This window comes from Martes martes (genome assembly GCF_963455335.1).
Source record: "Martes martes genome assembly, chromosome: 9".
Taxonomy (NCBI): Eukaryota; Metazoa; Chordata; class Mammalia; order Carnivora; family Mustelidae; genus Martes; species Martes martes.
Window position 1 is genome coordinate 109,988,313 of NC_137896.1, and position 23,560 is coordinate 110,011,872.

At 46.8% G+C, this 23,560-nt stretch overlaps 1 protein-coding gene across 2 annotated transcripts in view; it reads right to left on the bottom strand.

Moving 5' to 3' along the window:
• VIT (vitrin) overlaps window positions 1-23,560 on the bottom strand; it is a gene marked incomplete at both ends in the record, with an annotated part of 93,993 nt that overhangs the window by 33,776 nt on the left and 36,657 nt on the right. Inside the window, 4 exons of one of the 2 annotated variants that reach the window (XM_080814636.1) lie at window positions 3,553-3,729; window positions 8,848-8,925; window positions 13,547-13,680; window positions 19,098-19,254. In XM_080814636.1, coding sequence (XP_080670762.1) covers window positions 3,553-3,729; window positions 8,848-8,925; window positions 13,547-13,680; window positions 19,098-19,254 — 546 coding nt within the window. Of the gene's footprint in view, window positions 1-3,544; window positions 3,730-8,835; window positions 8,926-13,546; window positions 13,681-19,097; window positions 19,255-23,560 lie in introns of those variants that run through there. The other variant, XM_080814637.1, reaches the window with a different exon arrangement.

The following is a 23,560-nucleotide window of genomic DNA, read 5'->3' on the forward strand; positions in this document are numbered from 1 at the left end:
TTCTATGGGAAGGTTCCTCTTCTTCTTAGTATTTGTAATATTGGATTTTAAGGAAAAAGTTCTCCAGATACCTTTAATAAGATAAACTTTCAGAGAGGAGATAAATGTTGATGAGGGAAAATCTCATGTGGAGGGACTGGGGAGTTAGAGATGCTGGTCCCCTTCCTCCTCCCTAGAAAGGGAAATGCCCACAGCTGTGAGCATGCCGTGCCATTAGGCGGAGCTCTGCTCCTCTCCTTCGTCCACCCCCTCTGTGGACAGAGGAAATCAGTTAGGTCTCCTGAGGCAACTGTGGCACTTCTTGAAAGGAAATGGACTAGGAAAATAACGCCTAGCAAAGCCACCCCACCCTTGGAAGCCTGTGGTAGATTCAGCTGACCTTGCAGCCGGCCTTTTCCAGAGCCCTTTCTTCAGCACGTTTGTGGATCTGCTTCTACACGCTGCCCCCTCTGGCCCTGGGTGGCGGCTCTGCAGCCACCTGCTCTTGTGGGGGCCTGTGTAGTCCTTGGTATCTCCCATGATGAACAGAACAGCCTCGCTCCTGTCCCTCTGAGAGGTCTCTGTCGCTCTGGCTCTTGGCTCCCTTACCCTCAGCCTTGACTTGTTCCTTGCTATCTTGTTAGGTTTGCGCATTCTTGGGTCAGTTAAGAGGTGTCCAGCCCCATCCTCCTTGTTCTTCTGCCTGTATCAGCCCCTCCTCCTGGACTGGGAGAGCCCCTGTCTTTTCCAGCTATGAGGTTTCCACTTTCCACTAGACTCTACCCTATGTTCCGTGAGAACGACAGCTCCTTATCACATTGTGGAGCAGAGAGGACTCACAGACTCCCAGTGCAGATTGTTCCTGTTCTGGCTACACACTTCTAGGAGCCAAGAGCTGAAGTGACCCTTTGCAGGGATCTTGGTAGGATGTGTTCATAGGTGTAGCCCAAGATCCCAGAACAGTGCCTGACACATTGTAGGCACTCAATAAGTATTTGTTGACTGAATAAATAAATTGGGTTTTACCTGGCCGCCCCATCCACAACCAACTTCTAGAACATTTGACTCCAGTCACACACAAAAAGGGAGGGAAAAGCCCTTAATAAATGCAGTAACAACAACTCACTTGTCTATCAGCTGTAGAAGAGTTGCTCTGTTAGAACTGGCAGAACATTCTCAATTTCTTTGAAGAAGAAAAGGGATTATCTGTGTACTAAATATTATTTAAAATAGTTGGGCTAAAATATCAGAGCAAATATCTATAGCCATACATTAATGGAGGCATTCATCAAAGTAGACGGGCAATGACCTGGGCTGGGGAGGGAGGGATTAGTTCATGGGCACAGGGTTTCTTTTTGGGGTGACGAAAATGTTCTAGAATCGGTCATGGTATTGGTTGCACAACTTTGTGATTACTAAGAACCACTGAGTCGTGCACTTTAAATGGGTGAATTGTATGCTATATGGAAAGTATCTCAATTAACTGTGATTAACAAAAAGACACAGGCATTCCAAACACCCATTTTCAGTTCTCTTCGTTCCTACAGAAAATCCTTTGAACAGGCAATGTAATTTTTTCTTGCCCTCTATCCCCTCCTCCCTCCCCAGTTTGGCCTCTTTCTTGGCAGCTAGGGTGGCTACGGGCCGGAACGCTCGCTCTGAGTGTTTGCCTGGCAGTCCGTGGGGCGGCCTGGGCGCGGGTGCTGGACGAGGTTGGGCAGGGAGGCCGATGGGCTGGGAGGCTGCCGGCCAACGGCCCTGTGCCCCGGCCAGGAACAATGAGGCTGTGCCAGGTTGGGAGCCACAACCTGAGGTGGCTGAGGTTTCTACAAGCACAGGCCCAATGTGTCCCAGGATTTCCAGCCTCCCAGTGTAGCCAAATAAATATGCCACGTGTTTAATTATATCTGTTATGTAAGAATCGACCTCCTCCAAGGAGGCCCCACGAGCAAACAACTTAGTCAAGTATGCCAAAGTCTTTGAAAGAATCAAGGGCTTCAAAAGTCGAGAGCCTGAAGTTCAGAAAGAGGAAAACTCCTGGCTGTGGGACTCCCCCACCCAACATCCTTCCTTCCTCCCTATGTGTCTCGCTGGCGGGCACGGTAAGCCTGTGCTCCAGTCGGCAGGGGTTACACGGCAACGGGATGGGGGGCAGGTCCTATGTATTCCAGACAGTATTTTTATGGTATTTTTATTTGAGGACTTTATATCATAGCTTCTTCCATGGGTCATTCATTGAATGGACTGATAATACTCCTCTACTGGTAGAGTTCTTAGGAACACTGACTACAAGGGTGCGTGGTGTGCTTGCCCAGGGAAGCCTGGACTGACCTGCACACCATTGTTGTTGTTGGTACTCATCACAGCGGGAGTTGATGGTACCTAACACCCCTGCTTCTATGATGGCCTCATCCGTGCCTGGGGGGCTCGAGGATGGCAGGGACGCCTCCTGCAGGCCAGTTCCAGGAGAACCAGGCTCCCACTTTTCAGCTGTGTGAGCTGCGCTGGCTGGCTCACAGCCCCACACCCCGGGTTCCTCAGCAGGACAAGGGACTAGTCAAAGCAGAAGTCATCCATTCACTGCAGAGGGCTGGTCCGAGAATATCCTAGGGGAGTGTTTGTAAGGTGCTTCAAGGAGTGTCTAGCGCCTTGTAAGTGCTGATACTATTTGTTAGAGAAAAGGATGAAATGATGGCTGGGCTCTGACATGGGAGGGGGAAGGGCCATGCTGTGTGGCAGAAATGTCTGGAAGCTGGAGGTGACACTGAACAGAACAAGACCCAGGCACTTCCTCCTCGAAGGAAAAAATGGTCCCAGGTGGGAAATATTTAGAAAGGCCTGCTGAGACAAAAGTTGTCACTCCTGCTGTGGAATTTTCCAGACTCTTGCCAGAAGATGCTTAGAAGTGAGAGGGGTGCTGATTAGCTTTGGGTGGCTGGCAGAGAAGCCTGTGTAAAAACTAGAGAGGGGGTCCTCAGACGAACTCTTAAGGTCCTATTTGATGTAATACCAAGATTAATTTCATAAAAAAGACTTTGGTAAAACCTAAAACATGATTTAAGAGATGGATGCATAAAAAATGATCAGGAAAGGAATAAAAATGTAGCCATCTGGTTTTCCCTATAGGAGTTGTTTAGTTTTGTTTTGTTTGCTTCTAATGTTTGAAGACGTCCGAGAACATACAGTGTGTCACTGAAAACCCAACAGTATTTCCACTGAACCCTACTATTCCTTCAGCTGGGCTTTTGGAAAAATGAGGATTTTGCAATAGGAAACTTTTGTGTAATATCCTACCTTCCACAGTCTGACAATAGCAATCCCACTCTTGAGTCTGTCTTCAGCCCCTTTGACATGGTCTGCTTAGCTCATAGCATGTCCTGAATTAGCATGAGGCTCCAGTCTACCCCTGAGTCTGGAAGGACACATCCACATACTCCTGGCCCAGGTCTCAGCATGACCCCTCACCCAGCTCAAACGGTGGGAGATGGGCACTCCACACAAGCATTCAGACAGAGCCGTGACTCCGAAAGCCTACTTTGCTAGCACAGGACAACACACAGTCTACCTACTGACCCAACTCCCAGCTCCTGTGGCCCACGGGCTGTGGTCTGAGGCTGCTGGTGGTTGAACCTGCAGATGGGGATGGCTTTGGCAGGCTCGTAGCTGTGGCTTCGGCGGCCTGCATCGGGGTGACTGGCTGTGCCGTTGTTCCTGGGACTGGTGGCTTCTGATAGGCTTTAGTGGCCTCACCTGTAAAAAAGATGAAATGACACTGGGGCCTACGAAATCATGGTAGGCTCTTGAGGACAGAAACCAAATAAATGTCTATTGAACGCTAGCTTCGAGCAAAGATCTGTGCCAGCCACTGAGAAGGATCAAATCCACCTTTCTGAAAAGAATGTACAACCTGGACGGAGCAATGAGCCAATAAACAAACTAAACACTAAATAACAATAAAATATTTAAACAATGGTTAAATACTCTAGCAACACAGAGAGGGTAGAACCCGATTAACTGCCAGATTAATTTGCCAGACGCTGGAAGCAATGGTTCATGAACTTTCTTTTTCTTACTTCCTTTCTTCCTTTCCCCCTTTCTTCCTACCCCACCCCCCCGGCTCTCTGTCTCTCTGTCTTCTGCTGTGTCAGTTAGCACTGACCCAGGGATGGAAGGAATTTTTGGGGTTTCCCCTACTACCTCTTAGAGAATACATTCTAGATGCTCTAGCTTGGATTGGTTCAAGACTAGTCAACTAACTCCTCTGGGCCCCAATTTTCTCAACTGTAAAATGGGATAACAGAAATAACTAGATGGTAAAGATCATCTAGATTCTACCTCTAAATTATGCTCTTCATTCACGTGTAATGATTCAGGTTGTTTCCGTGATTTTAAACAAGTCTCTGTTTATTAGTACTCCGGGTGCCTTGACAGTTTCTCTGAAGCTTCAGGGCAAGGGGACAAGGGGCTACCCAGTGGCCATTGGCTATTGAATTGACAACCATGGATCTGTGCCAGAAGGACACAAAAAATGACCTGCAAACCAAGCAGTGCCCCAGGCCTGGGAGGGAATAATAGCCACCAGTTCCACGGGTCTCCTGAGCCCCACGGCAGGGACACCAGCTTCTACACTGGTGTAGCTGTAATAGCTTCCTAGGGCTGCTGTCACAAATCGCCACATATTCAGGGGCTGAAAACAATAGTAATTTATTCTCTTGGAGTTCTGGAGGCCAGAAGTTGAAAATCAGTCTCACGGGGCTGAACTCCCTTGGGAGGCTCGAGGGCAGAATCTACTCTCTGCCTTTTCCACCGTCTGGTGGCTGCTGGCTTTCCTTGGTCATTGCCACCAAGCTTCCTCCAGCTTCACGGCTGACATCCTCAGGTGTCTCTCTGCTCCATCTTCGTATGACCTTCTCCTCCACGTGTATCAAATCTCCCCCTGCCCCCGCCACCACCCCAGATGATTCAGGATAACCTCCCCATTTAAGAACCTTAACTTAGTCCCATCCACAAAGTCCCCCTCCCTCTTCCTGTTTGTGTTTTGCCAGATACAGAAGATACAGAAGAACACACAGATTCCAGGGATGAGGACAGGGGTGTCTTTGGTGGGGGACATTTTTCAGCTACCCACAACGTCCTAGCTCTAGCTTTTAACTCTGCTTGGGGCTAATGCCCCTCTGGTGCACAGAACAGAGCCAAGAGGCTCACATGTGAGATGAGAAGGCGCTGCACCCTTCCTGTGAACCCTTCAGCTTCCCCTTTGACACATACAGCACGTGGGAAATGGTGTCGCCCTGTGGCCGTGGCCCAGCCATGCGGACAGATGTCTGAAGGGGCATGTAGACCCACGACCCAGAGCTAACATCTGCGCGGTTGTCACCCTGCCGCTGTTGCCTTCTGTGGGAGTCACAGCAGTGACTCGGGAGAGCAGGTCGGCCAAAGGTGCCCTGGGCACGGGTTGGAGTTTGGCCCTTCAGTCTGCTCTTGTAGGCACTGGGCCATCGGGACAGGAGACAGATCTCTCATTCACCCTGTTGTTGCTAACAGTGGGTCACCTTTAAATCTGCCTGTAGACTGTGCCAGACAAATTGCTAAAGAGCTGGCAGTGGCCTTGGGGGGTCAGCCAGGCTTCACGCCACCCTGGGGCAAAACCGCTTTTGTGATTTATGACATTCCCATGACTCCAAAGGAATTGAGTGTTCATAACAAGTCCTAGGGAAGTTTCTCATTTCTCCAAAATAGTCTTCTGCCTCACCCTCCGGTAAATGCTATGAAGCATCAGTGCCTTGGCAGGGGGACACAGGCCCAGATTGGACCTGCTTTATACAGGGAAAGCCATTTCATAGAATGACTTGTACATTTGATGAACTAGGATAAAATTATTAATTTGGAAAGAAATACAAAAAGCCTACAGTACATTTTACTTGCAAATTATTAATTAAACCACAATTAAATTAAAAATAAAACTTCTAACAATAATGAATATTTTTGCCACTTGACACTTATTAGATACTGAAACTATGAATTAGCTTTTTCTCATACCATTGGATAACTCTGAGATTTCTATGTACCTCAGTCTTCCTTTGCAAATACGGATTGCCGGAGAGCAGATTAAATATCCCAAGCGCAGCCATTTGTGTTACCTGCTTAAAACACAGATACTTTCAAGCATGTCATCAATTCAACCAAAAGGGCCATCTCTCATTTTCCATGGTCTTCCATGGGCTGTTGTTTCTGCCTACTCGCCCGCATGCAATGAACTGTCTTTTAGACAAAGACAGAGAAAGAGCTCTACTCCAATTGCTCCCGACTCCTTACTGAACATAAGGCCAGGGGTGACCCAAAGTGAAGTCCTCGTAGCACCTGGTTCCTTTTGAGGAATTTGAAATGAAACCAGTAAAATAGTTTCTACATATAATCTCAGGTACATGGAAGTTCATGGAAATCTTTTCAAAGATTTTCATGGGAACACATATCAAAATTTCCTGTAGGCACTTAACATATTACTCTTTGGATGAGGTTATGAAATTTTTTTTTAAGATTTTATTTATTTATTTGAGAGAAAGAGAGTGACAGAGAGTATGAGCAGGGGCAGAGGCAGAGGGAGAAGCAGACTCCCCACTGAGCAGGGAGCCTGATGTGGGGGCTCAATCCCAGGACCCTGGGATCATGACCTGAGCCAAAGGCAGATGCTTAACCATCTGAGCCACTCAGACACCCCAAGGTCACGAAGAATGTAGATGACTACCTTCTCAGCAGCAGTAGGAGGTCCTCAGGGTTCCCTAAGCTTGATTCATTATTAGGCCATGATGAAGGTGTTAAAATGCAGTCCCCAGGGCCCTAATCACATAGATTTTATTTCACACATGGTAGGTATTCAATCAATGGCAGTAGTTGACATTTATTATCATGTTATGTCACACACCCCCTTCCCCCAATGGAAAACAGCTCTTGCAGTAGGTGTCAGATGTGAGACACCACGAGAAAGACACTGAAGCCAGTTTGGCAGCAATGCCTGGAGGTCAGAGTGATGGAGAGGATTTAGCTCTTCCTGCCACTAACTCACTACGGGCCACAGGATTATACACGAGGGCAGGAAATCTAATATCATTGAGCATCTACTATGTGCCAGACACTGTGACAGTCTCTTTTATATAAGACTTTACATTTGATATTAATCACAATCCTGGAAGCCAATCCAAGAATTCCCATTTTTAGAGTAAGGAATATGTTTTCCAAAAGGTCAAGAAATGTACATAAGGTCTCACAGAAATTTGGTAGCAGAGCCAGGATTTGGACCCACATTTGTTTGATCCCAAATTCCACATTTTTCCTCTAAAGGGGAACAAAGTGGAAGGCAAGTCACAAATAACCTCAAGATTCCTGAATGTGGTTCCCATCAGAGGGTGGCCCAAGATCCCTCTACAGTTCCGGTGGAAACAGTGTTCTTCTCAAGATAGGGGCAAGAGGTGGCCTTGGTGGGGACAAGCAGTGAGGGCAGGAGGTTCTTAGGAAGTCAGATGTATTATCATAAACTTCAGCCTGATTTTCCTCCAGGGGGAGGGGCTGGGGCAATGACCAAAGGGAACCAGGAGAGGGTTCTCCTGCCGCCACTCCAGCTCAGCAACCTCTAATAAAGATTTACTTGCATGTAGCACCAGCAATGTGCCTTTTCGGGGTTGGTGAGCTTCTACAAACCAATGTTTCCCTGTTTTTATTTAGCTCACGGTAGCCTGAGTCTCTAGCCAAGTAACAGCTGCCTGTTGGTGATTGCTAACTGCCTGGGGAAACAGTGTTTAAATCTTAGGAAAGTCCATTGTCAGCAGGAGCAGCACCAGGCAAATCAAGATGCTTTTGGTTTTTATAGTTTTAAGGTGCCTTTCTAATTTTTTCAGTGAGATACTTCCCTGTGGAAGAAGGTTATTATGCTTTGAGGGGTCATCCTGACCTGATTTACCTGTTAACTCACAGTCTTGGAGGGATTAGGAAGCCTTGTATAGGGGCATGCCAAGACTGGAGGAACCCACTGACGGCCCTCACATCTTCATCTCGTCTGCCTCCCGCACTTTCTATAGGAATTTTATCATTTGGGTAGCCACAAGGGGATCACCATTTTATGGTTCTCACTGGAATTTTTTTATTTGAATTGGTGAAAACTTACTCTTTAATGTAACTATAATTTTAAGGAGTGGTTCCTCTAGAAGCTGGGCGAGACCCCAAGTATCCTTTTTAAGTGTATGTTGGAAAGGGACATTTATCCGTTCTCTCTGTGTGGGAAACCAAAATGCCCCCAAAGACACAGTAATGCATAGCACAGTTCCCACTTTAACACAGAAACTTAGGAAAAGGCATTTTCCTGGCCTGAGGTCCACCTGTACTCTGTTTGTGGTTCACAGGAAGCTGGGTCAACACGACCTCATAAACAGTGTATCTTTGGCTTGGATTATTTCCATGAGTCGCTTTCCATGAACACATATACCACATCATCCCCTTTGCTTCCCTTCATTTCATACCTAAGCAGAGACAGCCTTTCCCCTTTCAGCTGCCAGGGAACTTTTCTAGACAGAATGTCCTGCCATCTTCTAACGCAACAATACGGTACAATCGAAGGCTACAGTCATTCTGAATGCAAATGACACAAACACAGAAATGATCTTGGAGTTGCAAAAACAAAACCCCAAAACTAAAGCATCACCCTTCAGCCTAGCCTTCTCATCCCCTTGATTTCTGTGCCTGTGCTCTTGGCATCTGTCGAAATATTGCTGGAGTCAGTGGAGCTTGACCCGTTACAATGTTAATTTCTATACTACCTCCTAAAACATGTGTTTACAAACTTGGAAGCTTTAGATGACATCACACATGAACACTTGCCTGTTTTGGCAGCGGGGCTTTTCGCTGATGAATATGTAAGAGCCGATGGGTAGGTTACACCCTTTTGAGGTTTACCTTCTGCAAGAAAGAAAAAAAAATGAAAAAAAAAATGATTTCTTTCTAGAGCTAGAGGGTTTAGAAGGTTCTGTTCTGGTAAGTTGATTCCTTCCTTCCTATTTATCTCTCTGGAGTTCAATAAATCCGTCAGTCTCCCCCCAGGTGAATTGTTGATTACAATAAGAAAGTCAAGTGATGTTTTGTTTTCCTGTAGAGCCTGTGTTTTATTAATATTGGAAAGGAAGCAATAAAATCTCCATGACTCAGAGTTCCCATTAGTAACCCTTATTCTGCTCATGAAGATGTGACATGGAAGCTAAGGTTTCCATACATGTGGTGTCGAATGTTTAATGAGGTCAGTAGATGGATGTAAAAACACTCCCCCTGTCTCCTCCTGGACGCTCCAGAGCCTGGTCACAGGCTAGCTCTGCAGAATGGCTCTCCCTCCCTTTCATGGACCCTGTGGGATCCATCTGAATTCCGTGGCACTAGAGAAACCTGAAAGTAGGTTTCAAATAAGCATTTGTTACCCACCTAGGGAAAGAGAGTTTAGAGGCCAGGCGATGAGAAGGAATGTTAATATGTATCAGGGAAACAAAGGAGGCATAAAAAAGAAAAATGATCAGGAGATCGGGGCTGGGTGAGGAGGTACCAAGCCTGACAGAACTGAAAATTCCCCAAGAAGGCTGCCGCCCACAAAGCCTCCCTCCGTCAGGAAGTGATGCCTGACATCCCACTGCAGGAGTTTTGCTTCACAGTGGGATGGCAAGTGTCACCTGCAATCTTGCAATACAGAAGCCTCCCCTCACCCCCCCCACCCCCCCCCCCCGCCCCAGAAGGCAGGGGATCAGTCTCAATTGGTAAGTGTCGAATTGGTGCCTAGAGCAGTGTCTGCAAGGTAGGAGATCCTCAGTAAGGATTTATTCAGAGAAGGAATACCTTAATGCTTAGATCTCTGTCACAACTCAGAGGAGTCTCACCTGTCATCTAATATTTACATCTGATAATGAAAGAATTTTACCTTGCAACCTAAGGAAGTAGTTTTATAGGATAGGCTTGGGGTGATGGTGAGGAGTGTCATATGGAGACCCTGAGGGGTGGGACAGAATCTAGAACATGATTTTGCCAAAAGCCCTATTGACACAAGGGATTGCAGAGTCATGAAGCAGATGGAATGACAGGGACTCAGAAAGGGCCTGGAATTGGGAATAAGAACCTCAAAGTTTCTGTTTCTATTTGCTGTTAATTAACTGCCTCAATCCTGGAGACTCTCATTTTTCTCATTCAGGAAATACAGACAATGATATGGACCAGTTTTCTCCATTAAGTTATAAGGATCTAATGAAAAAAAAAGTTATACTCTTTTGGAACTATATGTTACCAGAGAGATGGGAAGATTCTATGCTGGCATTGCCTATAAATATCACTCAAAGTGGCGATGAGGCAAAATGTTTGGGCTTATGGAGTTATTTCATCTCATTAAAGTTCCACGGGAACAGAGCGTGGCATTTCCAGGTCCCCCGCCCTTGTCTGGGTCTCCTCCAAATAACACTGATCGGGGTTATTTCGGACCCAAGGAGGGCCCCAGGGCTGTGGGCCCCACTCGATCAACAGAGCACACCGCAGAGACGTGGTCTCCCTCTGTTTACTCCTCTCGCATCTGAAATCCTCTGCTGTCTGCTTCTATTCAAGAGGAAAGGGAACATGAGCTCAGTTTTCTGAAATGTGGATCCAAAAAAAAAAAAAAAAACGGCTCTCTGACCTTGCCTCTCTGACCTTGCCTATCCCTGGACTGTCAAAAGATTGTGCTGACCAGAAATGCACATCCCAGCTCCTGCTCCCATCCCTGCCTGCCAAAGTGAATTAACTGAAGCAGCACAGTGATGTGTGAAAATTAGAAATAAAAACCTAGAGAGAGGTCACGGAGGCACCTGAGCCCTCTGAGGAGGACTCGGACCCAGTCCACATAAACCCGAGCCTCCGGAGAATGGGGACAAGTCTTGGCTGCCGGCCAGTCAGGCCCCTTCCACCGCAATGTGCTCTCCGCTCTCACGCATTCGGAAGAGGCAGAGCAGAAGCACACACATGTTTGCTATAATTGGCAAGAAGTGTTTTGGTTAAATGTCACTAGGTGAAATGAGGGGACGCAGAAGTTGACATTTATAGGGAATAATCTCAGCAGACTGATTTTCATTTACAAAACCCCAAACATCGCTCCTCTCTTGGAGTTAATTTTTCCTTTTATACTTCTGTTGGGATTCTTGAATTGCTGCCTATGCACCTAAGATTGAAACATTCTTACTTAGCCAGGAGTTACTGGTTAACACCTATGTAGAGATTCTATTTCTCTCTAGACCTGACACATTTGGATTCTAGATACTAGCATTTTCATACGGCCTCTATTCTGCATTCTCACCGTGCTATGCCGGATCACTTTCCACTACCTGACGTAGAAACCCATTTAATTTGAACCGTGGGGGTGCAGAATTCTGCAGGCAGGAGGAAACCAGGACGGCTCAAGTTGTGAGGAATCCTAAAATGTCTGTTTGTAGTTCTATTAAAACTCTGATCCATGGAGGACAGTAGGAGCTGGGGCTTGGGACACATAAAGGTACCAGAAAAACGACCGAAACTAGAAGACCTACTATGTTATGAAACGTTTCTCCCTTCCTTGCTTCAGTTGGTCCTTGCATAGGTGCTTCCTAAGGAGAGTCCCACGGGTCTTAATCTTGTCAAGATGCCAGGAGGCTTTGTTAGAATCTATTTAAAATCCTGTAAAGCCTTTTTGGAGAAAATGGGAGATTCAAGGCCCAGAGTAAGGAAAACATAAGATGATGACAACACTGTGTTGTGCTCAAATAGCATAAGGACATGTCAAGAAAAACAAAAACAAAAACAAAATTCAAAATGCCTGAAGGGCTCTCACTGGTCAAACTTGGAAAATTTGAGTGCCAAAAAGAATGATGATGATAATGGGTTATAACATATTTTCAAAAACAATCCATGAGTCCATAGTGGTACTTAAAAAATAGGTGTGCAGAGGGGGAAATACCCCTTTTCTTTTTATAAGAATACTTGCTAATAAATGTGGAAGGAATAATAGAATAATTATAATTTTTCAATTTCTAGTGCAGTTCTTGCTGCTGTAAGGATCACTAATAGATGTTAAAACAATTAGGTGAATTTGTTGGGGAAGTAGCACCCTACGGATTACTTATTAATTACAAGGTATCCTTCCCATGGAGAGATACTGTAAAGTACCCAAGCAGTCAAGTGCAGACTGTCCAACAACCAGACACACTGACATTATTGTGCCTTCTGAAATGGCCACAGTCATACAGCACAACAGAGACGCTATGATGCCACCTATGTAGTAACCTTGGAAAATATTTAACCTGAATCCAATCATGAGGAAATAGTTGGACATGTTTGTGGTCTAGATTGTGAGGCACAGCACTGGACAACTGGCTGGGACTTCCAAAATGTCGTTGCCATTCATGACCAAAAAAGGTAGTGCAGTAGTAGCTAGTTCTAGATGAAAAGAGAGTAAATAGAGGTGACAACTAAATGCAATGGATGATTTTTATTAGACTGTGGAAAAGGAAGGAAGAAAGGAAGGGAGGAAAGAAGGAAGGAAGGGGAGGGGAGGGAGGAAGAAGAGAGAAGGGGTAGGAGTAAGAGAAAGAACTTACTATGAAGACTATTTTAGGATAACTGATACAATTGAATAAGAACTATTTGTTAGATAATATTATTGTATCAGTGTTAATTTTTTAGGTGTGGTATTGGTATTGTGGTTATTTAGGAAAATGTCCTTGTTTGTACCAGGTGTGTGCTGAAGTATTGAGGGAAAAGCGTCATGATGCCTGCGGCTTATTTTCACATGGATTAGAACAAAATAAAATAAACAATAGGTAGACAGATAAAGCAAATGTTGCTAGGTGAAGGGAATCTGGGTATTCATTATAGTAGTCCTTCAATTTTTCTTTCAATTAAAATTCAAGACAAAAGGTTTGGTTGGGAGAATTTCACAAAAATAGGCAAGGGCAGGTCACGATTATACAGAGATACTCGGTTACCTTTTCACGGTGAAATCGCACTAGTCATTAGCTCACTGACATCACCTCATTGGAAGAGGGAAGGAAAGAATGAAAATGATTATCTACAAAAATCCTAAGGAGCTAGAGAGCAAGAACTGACTAGTGAAACAATTAATTAAACAAAAAGAAATCTCAAAATAGTAGTTCGGTTCTCTAAGAGCCTATATCCCTATCCATTTACCAGAAATATCAAGGAATGAGGATCCAGATATGAGACATATTTGGCCTAACGAAAGGCGTAGTTAAAAAAAGCCCAAGTTATTAAATGGAATTCACTTCATTAAAAGTTTGACTGGATTTACGGATAGCTGCAGCGTGTTTAAAATGAGTAAGGGGAGCCTTTTAATATTTCCTATAGTGATTTATATTTAATATTTCTGTAGTGATTTATCATGGTAATTATAATTTATTGTTTCATGATCCTAATTATCAGAAGAGCTAATGCTTCAGAGTTTGATGAAATGAGTTGGGCCAGACACTGAAGCCAACAGAAGTTGAAAAGGCACATTTCATCCCGTGAGGTCACTTGAGCTCGGGCGTACCTGAGACGACGAAGGACTCTCTCCAGCGTGGCAGCGACAGCGACTGGACACCATTGGAGTAAGACCCTTTGTAGCCAGACTGTCCGGCAACTTTCCGAACAAGTATTTTCCCTCCGGAATTATCGAGCACGCCACTGTGAAGAGACACAAAACGGTGAAGAACAGGAAGATCCCATTAGACGCGATGAACAGACTAGCACACCAGCCTCTGTCTTCACTGAAAGATGGGGAAGAGGGAGATTAAGACAAGGTTTACCCCCGCTTGCGGCCCGTCCCCCAAGAAGGGCGTCTCCACCACGCGCCCCAGCATTTGACTTCCAGGTCAGACGCCCTCTTCCTTAGTACAGGACCTGGCTGTCCCGCGAGGTGGCCGTTTCTCTTTGCCACCGTTCCTCCTCAGGCTCTTTTGCTTGGCTTCCTCGTCCCCACTAGTTCGTTGTTTTAGAGAAACGTCTTTCCTGGCCATTTCTAATTTGGTGTCGTGACATGGCAGAATGGCTCCCGCTCTTCGGAAGGGCGGCCATGACATTGTACAAAGCAAGTTCTTCCTTTTATATTGGGCCAGGGGTGGGAAGTGTGCAGCTAAACTGAACTCATTAAAAAGATTCCCTCCCCAAGGACTAGAAATTGTTTCTTTAATGTCTAGGATTTTGAAGGTTTTAGATCCTGGTGTGACAGAGACAGATCCACCTCTTGGCTTGTATGTGAAGCGGGGGCTCCATGCCGGTTCCTCGGCATCCCTTCCCGTTGTCCTTTCTTTGCCCCGGAGCCTGAACGGGCTCCCGTGGGCATGTGTGATCTGCGGCACAAAGGCAGCTAAAAACGCACTTCGATTTGTTCTCATCCACACCCTCCCTTCCCTCCAGGATGAGAGCTGCCGTTTCCTGCCCTCCCACCTTCATGAGTCAAGAACTTTCAACACTCAACTGCTCAGTGACCCAGAAGGGAGGAAAGTGATCATAGTACTTGACATATAGAGCACTTAATTGCTTTAAAATCATCCCTGCTTAAGGTTTCTCCCCAGCTCCTCCTGGCAAATCTGTGATTCACAGAGTGAAGGCAGTGCTATTGCTCCCCTTTCCCAGAATCAGGCTTGGGCCACTGGAGTGACTCGGTCCAGGTTTTGTAACTAGTAAATTGCAAGGGAGGGACTCGAACCCAGGTCTAGCTGACCTGGAATCCTGGGATTGTCCCACTTGGTCACAGTTGTTCCTCAGAGTCCAAAAGCACAGCCACCTCCTGATGCCAATTCCTCATCGTTCCATTTTTTTTTTTTTTTAATTCTGACCTGGAGACATTTTTATTTATTTATTTATTTTTATTTTTTTGAGGGTCATCTTCCCAAATCCTTGTGACCCTGTCCTCTCTTTTCTCTCGGGAGCTCAGAAGCCGTTCCCTCGGGTCTCCCGGCCGCAGCCGGCCTGGCCTCAGCTTCCCTGCCAGAGCACAGGGCTTCCCCTCACGGGCCTGTTCATGCTGCTCTTTCCCTCTGGAAAGCCAGCTCCCACTTTTGCCTGAGGAACCCTGTGCTGCTCGGTCGGTGTCCAACACCTTCTTCTCCACAGAGATTCTGAAAAGACTTGGCTACATCCCTTCCTAAGGGTGCCTCAGACTCTTGTCTCACAGCCAAGACTCTGATTTTATTCGGTCTTGTGCGATTTCCTAAAAATTTCTTGAGTTGATTTTTGTCTCCCAATTAGATTAGACATTTTCTTAGGGAAAAGACAGCATTTTATCCTTGTGCGTCGAAGGCCTGTCGGTGGTGTGTGCCTGCCGCCCACACGGGCTTACGGAAGCCAACTGTTAACTTCCCCGGACTGTGAGAGTTGGATCATTTCACACGGTAGCTTGAAATCAGCCACGGGGGTAGGACTTATGCTCCTGAAATTGGCAAATCAGCGCTACCCCTGCTTTGGGGGAGCTGGTCTTTCAACATTTACGAGCACAGCCCTCATGTAAGCTGAAAATTCTAAGTATTTGAAAAAAAAAATTATCTTATGCTCCCTTTACTTATAATTGCTGGGGAAGACAGAAATAACACCTTTTTTCTTTCCCTCCCAAGAAATTATCCTGCCCTTGGTTTCACAGTCCATTGTATGGAGGAAATGTGTGCACATACTTGGTCGGAAGCACTGCGGTAGCTGCCACTCCCGGTGAGGGGAGGTGGGCCTATGTTGAGCTTCCCTCGGGCTGTTGGAGGAAATGGGAAGGGCCCAGGGGCTTCTCGGCTGCCAGTGCCCCATCAGAGGCTAGTGTGAGACTCAAAACTCAGATTCTGGGGAAGGTGCAGGACAGAACTGTGGTGTGCTCCTGGGATTTCTTTGTTGCGGACAGGAGGGCTGCCTCATCTTGAGGACTGACCTAACTGGAGGATGTGGACCTTCTCAGACAGGCTAGAGAAGGGTAGATGCTGGGGAGACTAGGGGTCTGTAAACTTCAGGTGCCAACGGCAGTCCATGGAGGTGGAATGCACCAGAGACTCAGCCCCTGGAGGAGAAACTGGCAGGAGAGAGCCTTCAAGAGGCTGTGGTTTCACTTAGGAAGCAGATAGGAGCCGTGGTACTCTGGAGAATTTATGGAAATGTGACCTCGTTTCTATCCTCACTCAGAGATAGGCACCTTGTACACATTATCTGAAAGAGCAAAAACCAGTTCCACTTCTTTGCGTCCCCAGATGTCCTGCATGATGCTGGACATAGTCTGCAGGTTCCTGTCCTCCCTGACCCTGGTCCCAGGGGACTGGGCTCAGCTGCAAGTCAGCTGCATGATTCGGAGAAAAGGGCTGGGATTTGACCAGCTGCCGTTCTCAGGGTGGGCATCTGGTCAGAAATCCGCATGAAGTGTGCTCTGCATGGGGATGGCCTCCCCATCGCCCCGCTAGGGAGAAATCTTCCCCCTCCCCTGCACTTGGTCCCACTCTAAATACAGAGGCGAATTCAGGACAAGACTGAGCTAAACTATGATGCTTCAAATATGTTCATCGTCCCTTTGGTTTGAAAGAATCGAGGGAATCACTCCCAATAAGACATCTGATTATGATATATTGCATGAATATTGAATCCTAAAGCTAAATCTGAATGCCAAAACCAAAGTGTGCTCTCTCCAGCCTCCCAGTTCTGACCGTGGGGGACTCTGATGGGCCACTGTTGGAGGCCCCCTGTGTACTTTCTACTCAAGTTCTCTGTCTTAAGTCCTGCCTTCTGAAAACAGACTTGTTTTGTTTGTGAAAAACAAAACTGAGAGTGTCCCAAATTCCTATCTGTTCTCCCTTAAGACCTCTATTCATCCTCCCCACGAACGGTGACACATCTTACCGAACAGAGTTTCCCACTAGATCAGACCCTGGTCCAGGAAGTTTCAAAGGGCGCTTGGTTGCTCAAGTAGCAAATCTTGGTTTTTGAAACATTCACACTCTTGTCCTCCACCTCTCCACCCCCCTCCTTATTCTCTCCACGAGTTTCCACAGCCCAACCAAAACACTGAGATTACTGAGTCCTGGTCTTTGTCAACTCCCTTCTTACTCTGCCCTCCCCTGGTATGTCCATCCATCATAAAGCCTTCCCTGACTCTTACTGGTCCAAAGTCCACATCCACCTCAAGTCCTCTCTTTGTATATTAAACAGTTCTGGGACGCCCCTGTTCTTATGTAAATGTGTAAATGTGTCGCTTGGGAGTCAGAGGACCTGAGCTCTAATCCTGAATGTGCAACTAACCAGCCATTGAATTAACTTCCTTATTTCTCAGCTCTTCTTTAATAAACGGGGATGTTAACAGCAGCCTGGTAGGGTTGAGATGATGCTAGGAGGAGCGAATCACAGTGCAAGGGATTACTGTGATTATGACGACATCTTTGTGAGGTTGAATCAACTCATGTGATTCTGTCCTGCCTGGGAGACACAGAAAGGCAAAGCAGAGCCAGCAAGGGCCAGAGGAAGCAGGAGCCAACCATTCTGGATGCCCCTGGAAAAATACAGTGACCTTAAGACAGGCTCAGCCCCTACAGCAGACACCAGTATCCACACAGACGCGGGCTGAGGAGTGCTTATGGTATGGGAGCTGTTCGGGCGTGCACACACGTGTGTAAGGATGCATGTGTGCAAGCATTCATGTGCAAGCATTTGTGTGGGAGCAGGCATGTGTTTATTCGTGCACACGCACATATGGGTAGACTTGTGTACCTCTTTCCTTTTTTGCACGAAATTTCTTTCAGAATGAAAGCAAAATATTTTTTCCATAGTCTGGGGTTAAGAAACAGGGTTTGGGGTAGTTTATCTTGACTGTTTCCCTACTTCTCCATAATAGAGCCTTCAGAGTTCCGCTCCCATTGAAAAATGAGTCAGCTCATCAGCCCTCCTCGGAGGCAGTGAGAAGAGGACGACGGCCAACAGATTCTACTAGGAATTCTTAAATCTCAGTTTACACATAGACTTCATTCTTGCTGCTTCCCCAAATTTCTGAGAGCTACTGACGAGACACCTGGAGAGGGAGTAAATTTTACCTCTTTCCCCCTCTCTCTGGCAGGGAGACGATGGATCCCTCACCTGACTGGTGTGCAAGTAAAGAGAAGGAAAAAGATCCTGAAGCCGGAATACTTCAGAAACTTTGTATCTGGTGGCTGAGCGTTGATTCAGGAGTCCTGTCCCAAAGCAGTCTCAAAGTGGCAGTTAGGAGCATGGGCAATGGACTTATGTTCGAGTCCCCACCTGGATACTTTTTAATAGTGTAGTGTTAGAAAAGCTAGTCAGCCTCTCTCCATCTGTAAGATGTGGATAGCAGTAGTAGCTACGGTACAGAGAACGGTGAGGATTGAATAAAGTGACATAAGTGAGGTGCTCAACAAGGACACAATAGCCTTATTATCAAAGATAGGAAGTAAACGTGCATCCCCCTGGGTCTGGACTCCCAGCTGACGCAAAAAGACATCTGAGGATTCTGTGAAGGTCACTTCTGCCTCTCTTCATTTAGGCAGTGACTTTGTTCAAAGCGTGTCCTACTTCCGGTCCTCCTTCCTGGATCCCAAACCAGCAGCTGACCGAGCAGAACCACCTGTCACCCTCCGCCTCGCTTTTCCCGTTCCACTCATCTCCAGGCCATCACCACTGCTGTGACATTTCTTCTCCAAACCTCCAGGACTTTTTATTATGAAGTCTTTTCTTCTTATTATTATTATTTATATTATCTTATTATTACTTATTACTTATTATTACTTCTTCTTATAACCTCTTATTTTCTCATTCAGTAAATACAGATAGAAAAAACATGCTTTAGGTTACCGAGAACTTTGGTTTCCTTGTCATGAATCTGTGGGACTAGAATTCTCCTCTCCATCCCCTTAGGGTAAAGAGAAGTGGGTCCTTTCCACAGAGCGCTATGAAAGGAGATGTGGGACCATGCGTGGCTTCTGTGTAACCCCCGGGATAGGGTTGCCACAGCAAGTACAGGATTCTCATTCCGTGTGTACAGTGTCGCTGGCTAAATCCGGGAACCCGGCCCCGGGAGCTCCCTGCCCGCAGCCCGGCGACTCGCTGTGAAGCAGCTCAGAGCTACCCACCTGTGAATTGCAGCGCCACACACGCTGGAGTAGGAGGCGTAGATGTCCGTGCCATAAACGTGGTATTTGGGGTCTTGGCATCCTGCTGGGCATTTTACGACGAACTCGGGGTTGATTATCTTTCCAGCTTTGACATCGCAGTTGATCTGGGGCACAGCTGGGAAAGCAAAACGAGGTCAAAATTACACCTAGTGGTACCTGCTTCTTATATATGGTGTGACTTTTGTCGGGTCATAACTGCTCGTCTCCTTCATCTCCAGAAGCCAGGGCCTCGGCTGACCCGGGGGTCCTGTCCATATAATGAAAGCAAAGATATAATTAGGACATTCCTCAGACCAAAAGAACAACAGTGACCACCCGTAGCATTTAGCCTGCTGAGAGCAGAACCGGAGGCGGACTCTTGCGCTTCTCCAGACAACTGCAGTGGAGAACTCTGGGAAAAGACCCACCTCCAGGGGTCAGAAATGTCGCCTTGAGCCTGTGGCTGGAGAACACTGGTTTTTCAGGAGCTCTGGAGCTAGCCCAGGAAAGGAGAGACCCCTGAGACAACCGTACAGGACAAAGAGAAGGCATTTCAGGAAGGGTAACTGAGGGAGCCTGGGCCTGGGGCCCAGCGACCAGGACCAGCTTGGCGGGCTGCCTCAGACCCCCTGTGCTGGAGCTGGCCGGGAGGATGGGGTTAGGAGGGCTGGGCCAGGTGAGGGAGGCAGCAGTTCTTATGTTCTGAGGGGCACAATGGAAAGGTTTTTGGACAGGGGAGACAGATCATGAGAGAGATCTTTGGTCATGGTCCCAGAGAACGGGTCCTAGATCCAGGTCCCCTCCCTCAACACTTGGCGGAATGCGAGGAGCTCCCCCACGAGCGTCCAGAGGAAACTTTATTCTTTTGTGTCTCCTTTTTGGCTTTGTTGCAGCCATTGTGGACTAGCACCGTCCATCAGGCCTGTCTTCTAGAGCTGAAAGCTTGCCTGGGAATGAGGTGGCGTAGATTCTCTAGTGGCAGTACCTGAAAGGGGGCCTAGCTGTGTCTTTCCTGAAAAAATGGCCCTCAAAACTCCTGAAGCGAAAGCCTCCTAGAGGATACCATACTGGTGCCCTCCTAGCCAGCAATGTCTTCTGTTCTGGGCTCCGTTCTTCACAGGGACTCCGAAACCTGAGCACAGTTGAGAGAGGAAGCAGGCTCAGGAGGAGTCCTGAAACCATCAGACAGGAGGGCTGGCTGGCCGATGGGGCTGTTTGGCCACAAGGAGGCGGAATCTGGAGGAGGCCAGGGGTCTCGTTGTCTTCCCAAGTAGGACCGCTGTGTGCTGTGACACCAGCCGGCCACGCGAAAACGAAAGGGGAGACTTTCCACAGAGGCACATTCTGCAAAGAACTTTCTAGTGCCTGAGGTTGTCTCTGAAGGAAGGTGCTGCCTCCTGCAGCCCTGCGTGCGTGAGCGGGGAGCCTGTGGGCAGGGACTGAACAGTGGAAGAGGGGATTTCTGCGTTGGGTGGGAGGGAGAAATAAAGCCCCGCCCGGTGATTACACACAGGGATCCAGGATCTCTGCCAGGCCACCCACCCTCTCACTGGGTTCCCGGGATGGTCTCAGAGTTGTTAATGGCTTCCAGCTGTATCCAAAACGCACACACTCTCTCTCTCTCTTTTTTTTTAACCCTTATGTAACCTAACGGAGCAGAGTCGTGTTTCACTCAGACTACAAGGAGAAGTGAAGTTAGAAGTGCTGCTCTCTTCCTAAACACTCCTCCCTGCCGATCTTGGCAGTGCAGGGCTGGGCTGGGGTGGAAAGCCCTTCTCCTGGGGGTGGGGTTGCCCGAGTCTGATCACAGGCTAAAACAATTTGTGGTCTCGGTTAAGAAGCCGAGCGCTGTGCTCTGAGCAGCCTGTGGTTTTCTCCTCCCTACCACAGGTGGCCTCGTCTCCAAAGCTCTGTTCCTTTTATCTTTCATTCTTTTCAGTCCTGATACTCAAGGCTGCATTTACTATTTTGAGCCTTAGACTAGATATATATATATATATTTTTTAAAGACAATTTGGGGCCTAAAGACACCAGTGTAGTCTCTCCTGAAATTAATTGATCCCTGGGTGTTTGGACATGCTCAGCTCCCTCCCCTTCTGCCCCCACTTCCCCTCTTGCAAATGCGTCTGCTCCTTCACAGGGACACAAGAGGGAAGGCTGCCTTCTTGGTTCTCAGGTATTTGATCTAGGAGGTGACCGGCTCTGTGACCTGGGATTTAATGTGGATGTGACTTTGGCTCCCCAGAGGTTTTGGCTCTGTTGGCAGGTCAACCCAAATTTTTTGGAGGGGAGAAGTTAAAAGCGGGGAATCTAGAAGTTTACTGCATGAGTACTACACAGGGATCCAAGGTATTGGAAAGACTTAAGGGTATTCACAGTTCATGCAAGTGGTTTTCCATGAAATAGTTGGTTTAAGAAGACAAGGGGGAAGGAAAGGTCATATGGGAATATTTCCTTCCTGCTAATCAAGCTTCCCTTTCCCTTAAGGGGTGTTTGTTTGTTTTTGTTTGGTCTGTTTTTACAAAGGCCTGATAGTACCTTTAATGAGATCTACCTTAATGGCACCCAGTTGGATTAGTAAAATCAGTGAATTAACTCGACCCTTCGCAGGAAAAAAGAAATCAAGCACATATGCTCCTGTGCTTTGGAAAAACAGGGTGCAATGGCAACGTGTGGCTAAAGGTCAAATATTTGTTAAATTGGTACAGAAAATTAAGCTGGAGAGAGTGAGCTAATTAAAAGTAATTGCCCAAATCACTGGCAAGTGTAATGCCTGAATCTGGCCTCTGGAAGCAGCAGCCACTCGGTCTTTTTGGCCACTCTTCCTTGAGTGTGGAAACCAGGGTTTAGTTCTTTCCAGTATCCCCCGGTTGTTTGTGAAGGCGTCTGTTTTCTTGTAACTTCTGAGACTCTTTCCTCCATCCACGTAAGGCCCCAACGAAGTGATTTCTTTTCGCATTTCCCCTGGACACTTTTGAACTATTCGATCCTACAGCTTAGGTTTTCCTTTTCATTTCTCTTGTGTTGTTTAGATTCATTTCCGTGTCTCCCTTCGCCCTTCTCTGGGTGTTCTCTCACACGTGCAGAAATCAGGCTTCCGCAAGAGGACAAGTCAAAATGAAGGCAGCTCAAGAGGTACTGTCCTCAGGTCTGAAGGGAAGTAGGAAGACAAGTGGCAAACGGCCAGAGTTTGGGGGTTGGGGGCACTGTGTCCCCACTGTTAAGCTCAGGAGACAACTTAGTTAGAAGTCAAAAGGTTTCCAGCCAGGAACATTTTCGAAAAGCAAGACCAGAGCTTCTCTCACTCCTTCCCAAGTGGACGGTTGCCGTGGTAGAGAGGGAGCCCTGGGCTGAAGTCACAGAAATCCTGGGGTTGCCCAGAGCTGTTTGGATAGAACCTCTGCCCAGAGACCTGTTCTTGGCCACGTGCTCTTCTTCTCCCTCACAGGATGCTCGCCTTCTCATGGTCGCTATCACTTTCACAACAGAGCTCAACATTAAAGCATCACAGAATCTGGAAGGAATTTTCCTGGAGGCCCTTGGCACCAGCCACAGGCAAAAGAGAACCACTTGCAACCCAGATGGTTAGAACTAAAAGATGACCTTTAGATGCTGCTCCCTGAGGTCCTGTGATTGCTGTATGGATCTCAGAGGGTCCCTGGGCAAAACTGGTACTGTCTGAGCCACTATTTCATGCAACCCTGAAATGTTACAGACAGGACCGTGCATGCTTCTGCCCGGGTTGGGTCTCCTGCCTGATCTAATAATGGATCAGGTGGTGGGGTATCAGACTTGGTGATGTCTCATACAATAAGCCAGTGACATAGCAGGCAATATCAAAGGGAATACTCGTTTTCCATTCATCTTTTTGCTGATCCCAGGCAAGCTATGCTGGTTTTGGAGAGCAGATTTCCTAATCATTTAAGAGAAAGCCATTGTAAGCTCGCCTCCAGGCTGCTTATGAGGAAGAATTGTTATAACATAAAAGTACTTATGCCTAAGTAGTTTTGATGTGAAGTTTGATTTTGTTAGACTGTGATATTGAACTAGAGCAAAATCCTATTTTAAGAGAATTATAAAAAGTGTTAATTTAATGAAACAAAAAATGACCATTAAATAAAATTTGAAGATGAATGTTTCCTTCTCTCTGATCCTGACACCCAGCGACCAAATCATGGTACTCTTTCCTTTATAGGGACTTCTTTTGCAAAAACCTTCTTTCCCATTTTTCTTAAACAGCCCTCAACCACCTTGAATCTCTGGGTAAAAACCATCAATACCTTTTTGCTACCTGTGAAAAAATTCTAAAATCCTTAAGGCCTTTCCATAGTCCCCTCCACAGACTTCTGGGCTTGCCAGTATCGTTCCTGGTACTTCTCAAATGCATAGTATCTTGCAAAGTTGGCTTGGATCATTTCTGACACCTGGAACACTTTTTCCTT